Source organism: Bison bison, unplaced genomic scaffold, assembly GCF_000754665.1.
Source record: "Bison bison bison isolate TAMUID 2011002044 unplaced genomic scaffold, Bison_UMD1.0 scf7180017864468, whole genome shotgun sequence".
NCBI classification, from domain to species: domain Eukaryota; kingdom Metazoa; phylum Chordata; class Mammalia; order Artiodactyla; family Bovidae; genus Bison; species Bison bison.
In genome coordinates, this window is record NW_011495029.1 from 1,126,332 (window position 1) to 1,130,456 (window position 4,125).

At 57.1% G+C, this 4,125-nt stretch overlaps 1 protein-coding gene across 1 annotated transcript; it reads right to left on the reverse strand.

Annotated features, from left to right (window-relative positions):
- Positions 1-567: 567 nt before the first annotated feature.
- SSTR3 (somatostatin receptor 3) lies at positions 568-1,836 on the reverse strand. The gene has a single exon (XM_010860560.1). It carries the CDS (start codon positions 1,834-1,836, stop codon positions 568-570), a length of 1,269 nt encoding a protein of 422 aa, XP_010858862.1.
- Between the last annotated feature and the right edge of the window lie 2,289 nt (positions 1,837-4,125).

Sequence of the window (4,125 nt, forward strand, 5' to 3'; positions counted from 1 at the left end):
CAATATTCAGGATTCTCTGTCTCTGAAGGGGAGAGCCCATCTGTACCTCTCCCCTTGTTTGTGCTGTGCGTGCTAAGTCGCTTTAGTCATGTCTGACTCTTTGCGACCCTATGGAATGAAGCCCACCAGGCTTCTCTGTCCATGGGATTCTCCAGGCAAGAATAGTGGAGTGGCTTGCCATGCCCTCCTCCAGGAGAACTTCCTGACCCAGGGATTGAACCCTCATCTCCTGTGGCTCCTGCATTGCAGGCAGATTTTTTACCCCTGAGCCACCAGGGAAGTTCCACACCTCCCCTTATCCTGACCCTATTCAGGAAGATCCACCCAGCGGTGATGCCCCTCCAGACTCATCAGATAGAGCTCATCCAGGCCGCTGTCTCCCATCCCTGAGTCACACAAGGCCCAGAGAGGGGGAAGCCACCTATCTGAGGTCACACAGTAAGTCACACAGCAAGGGCCCAGGCCTCCAAATATTCCATCAAGGGCCCTGCTACCTCGGGTGGCACACCCTAGGTGCACCCACAGTCTCTGCCCATTCCTCAGGCTACGCTGGCCCTCCACAGGCCCCTAGAGATAGCTGATGTGCAGCGTGTCGGATTTCTCCCCAGCCAAGGGTTCTTGGGGTAGGAACTGACGCTCCTTGCTGGTGGTGCTGCTGGGAGGCTGCTCCTGCCCACTGGGACCTGGCTGTATGATCTGGTTGACCCGGCCGTTCATCTCCCCCCAGTCCCCCTGCTTCCCTGCTCCCTCATGCCGGTCCTCCCCGTCTCCAGCCTCCTCTTCCTCCTCTGTCTTCTCTGGAGGCCCCACAGGAGGCTCCTGGTTTTGCACACGGCGGGAGGGCCTCAGCAGGACCCTTCGGAAGCCCTGCTTGAAGCGGTAGGAGAGGAAGCCATAAAGGATGGGGTTGGCACAGCTGTTGGCATAGGGCAGGGCCACCACCAGGAAATAGAGGCCGAAGAAGGCAGGCTCCTCGGGCAGTGGGCACACCACATTGATGATGTTGAGCACGTAGAAGGGCATCCAGCAGAGGACAAAGAGCCCCACCACGGCCACCACCATGCGTGTGACCTTGCGCTCAGAATGCCGCCGCCGCTGGCACGAGGGGGCCCGCACCCGCCGCCCGGCGGAGCGCACCTTGACCACGATAAGCAGGTAGCAGAGGCAGATGACCAGCAGCGGCCCAAAGAAGCCCAGCGCGGCCGTGTAGATGATGAAGCCAGCCCGCCAGGCAGCCGCCGGCTCGGGCCACTGCATGTGGCAGGTGCTCATGCCACGGGGCACACCCGAGAAGACCACCACAGGCAGCACCACTACGGCCGACGCCACCCAGACAGCCGCACTGACTGTGCGGGCCACGGGTGCCGTGCGCCAGCGGGCTGAGCGGGTGGGGTGCACCACGGCCAAATAGCGGTCCACGCTCATGACCGTGAGGCAGAAGATGCTGGTGAACTGGTTGATGCCATCCACAGCCATGACCAGGCGGCACATGAGGGAGCCGAAGGGCCAGTAGGACAAAGCATTCTGGGCAGCCAGGAAGGGCAGCCCCAGCATGAAAAGCTCATCGGCCAGTGCCAGGTTGAGGATGTAGACGTTGGTGACCGATGGGGTGGCCGTCTGTCGCAGGACCACGTAGATGACCAGGGAGTTGCCCAGCAGGCCCACCACGCACACCACCAGGTAGACCAGTGGGATCAGAATGCCGCTGACAGCCAGCCCTGCCGCACTTGATGCTGCGGACACATTTCCGAGGACAGCATCTGGGGGCCAGGCTGAGGAGGTGTTCCCGGGTTCCGAGGTCACAGGCAGCAGTGAAAGGGAGCCAGGGGTGTTCATGGCCAAGAGAGGGTGGGTCAGCAGCCAGCTATTGGCCTGGAGGAGGGAGGACACAGCTTGGTCAGGACAGGGCATGACTTTCTCTCCGTAGCTCCTCCCCCATCACACTGAACTTGGAGACTCCCTGCGCACCTGCCCAGAGTTGGACAAGTCATTCATTCATTCTGCACAGGCCAGCAAGGGAGGCTGGCAAGGTAGCTCCACTTCTCAGACAAGAAAACTGAATCTTAGAGAGGTAAAGAGAACACCCTATATGACATAATAGGAGTGCAGCAGGGGACTTGGGCTTGCTTGCTCCAGAGGGCAAGACCAGCAGTGGCCTGGTCCCTTCCCCTGTGCACAGGACGAGTGTTCCACAAATGTTTCAGTAAAGGGGCAAGTGGATCATTCAGTCAGCTGCTGACAACATAGGTCCTTTTCTCTATACCAGCCCTTTTCAAATGCTTTTGACACAGTGCCTTTTATATTGCAATTCAGTGATGTCACACTCTTCCATAACATAATATGTGCCCTTTCTACATATGATTGCCTCACTGGCAGAGACCCAAGTGGATCACCCACTGAGATAGACTCTGAGATAGACTGTGTCCTTCCCACCCCTAAATGATTTGTTAAAACCCTAACCTCCAGTGCGATGATGTTAGGAGGGAGAGCTGCAATGGGGGGTGATTAGGACACAGGGGTAGAGTCTTCGTGAATGGGATTAGTGCTCTTTTGAAGAAAGGTCCTAGATCCCTTCTGCCATGGGAGGAAACAGCTAGAAAACAGCCAGCTGGGAACCAGGAAGCAGGTCCCCACCATATACTGAATCTCCTGGCACCTTGATTTTGGGTTTCCCCACCTCCAGAATGGTGAGGAATGAATTTCCATTGTGTATAAACCATCCAGTCTATGGTATTCTGTTAGAGCAAGCCGGACAGACTAAGACATCCCCAATAGATCTCAGCTCACACACTTGAAAACATTGCTGCATGTCACCCATCCTTAACGCTGAGCCCAAGTCTCTAGATGAACTTCAGCAGATCCATAACCACCCCCCACCCCCTGCCAAACTCTGGTGAAAGGTAACAACGCCTCCTTGAATTTTCTGGGCAGAGCCCAGCGCATTCATCCGATTCCTCAGATTCTGAATGCAGTTAAGAACCACACACTCAGAGGTGTCCCCTTCCCTGGAAATCAAAGCCCCTGAGGATCCTCTCGGCCTGGCCCATCCCACTGTGCCCCCCACAAAGGCCCTGCCTAGGATGATGGACTGTGAACTTGGGGGGTGGGCAGCTGCTGTCCCTCCTGCTCCCACGGCTGACTGATGGTGGAGAAATTCATAACATGCTGGAGGTGAGGACAAGAATAGTCAGCTCCCCCCTGTACCAGTGGGGTGGGCTCCTCTGAGAAGAGGGCACTTCAAGGAGGCCTTCAAGTGTGAGTAAGAGCTTGCCCAGCGGCTCAGTGGGAACCAGCACCCCACCCACTCTGTGAGCACCTTCTTACTGCACTTCTCCTGTGTTATGAGGAGCCAGGCCTCCTCCCGGTGTCCCTGCTGGACTTGACTCTCCTTAAGCGTGGAGATGCTCATATTCAGCTCTGGTCCTTTCCCGTGTCCCTTCCACACAAGTTCTGTCTCAGTGTCTGAGGCACTGAGTGAATCAGAGGAACCCCGGGTGGACAAATCTCGACACAAAGGATGAACTGCTGACGGAGGGGATCCAGGCCCTGCTGGGGTAGGGCCCCTGGCCTAGGATGCCCTCGCCTCCTCAGCAGGACTCCCTGGCTCTCTGGAGACCCAGTTATAGGCCAGAACTGAAGGCCAGAGCCTCCTCTGGGACTGGACCTTCTCCCTTTTCCAAATGATGCCCCTTCCCCAAGTCACTCGGCTGCTGGCTTCCCTGACTCCCTAGGGAAACCCCGAGGGAGAAAGAAAGCTCTCAGGGGAAACTTCCTCCAGTGTCCCCTTGCCTGCCCAGCCCTGGACCTGAAATGCCTTCAGCAGGACCTATGGTCCCCACTGCCCTGTCCTGACACAGCTTTTCAGATGTAAAGCTCCTTCAAAGGGGAAACACCCCAACTCAGAGCAGACACCTCTGGGTGGGTGAGTATGTCTGATTGTCCTTGCACGATGACCTGGATTTTCCAAGGACTCTGAGAAGGCAGGGCAATGCCAAAAACGGGAAAGAACCCCTTCGCCCTGGCTCCTCCTTACGCTTCCCCAGGCCGACTGCATTCAGAGCATCCCCTCCTTGCTCCTCCAAGCCTCAGGAGAGCCCTCAATCTGCCATCACCCAGACTCTAGTT

Bases quoted from the DNA above. Each gene is read 5' to 3' on its own strand.
- SSTR3 (XM_010860560.1), bottom strand. From the start codon at position 1,836: ATGAACACCCCTGGCTCCCTTTCACTGCTGCCTGTGACCTCGGAACCC.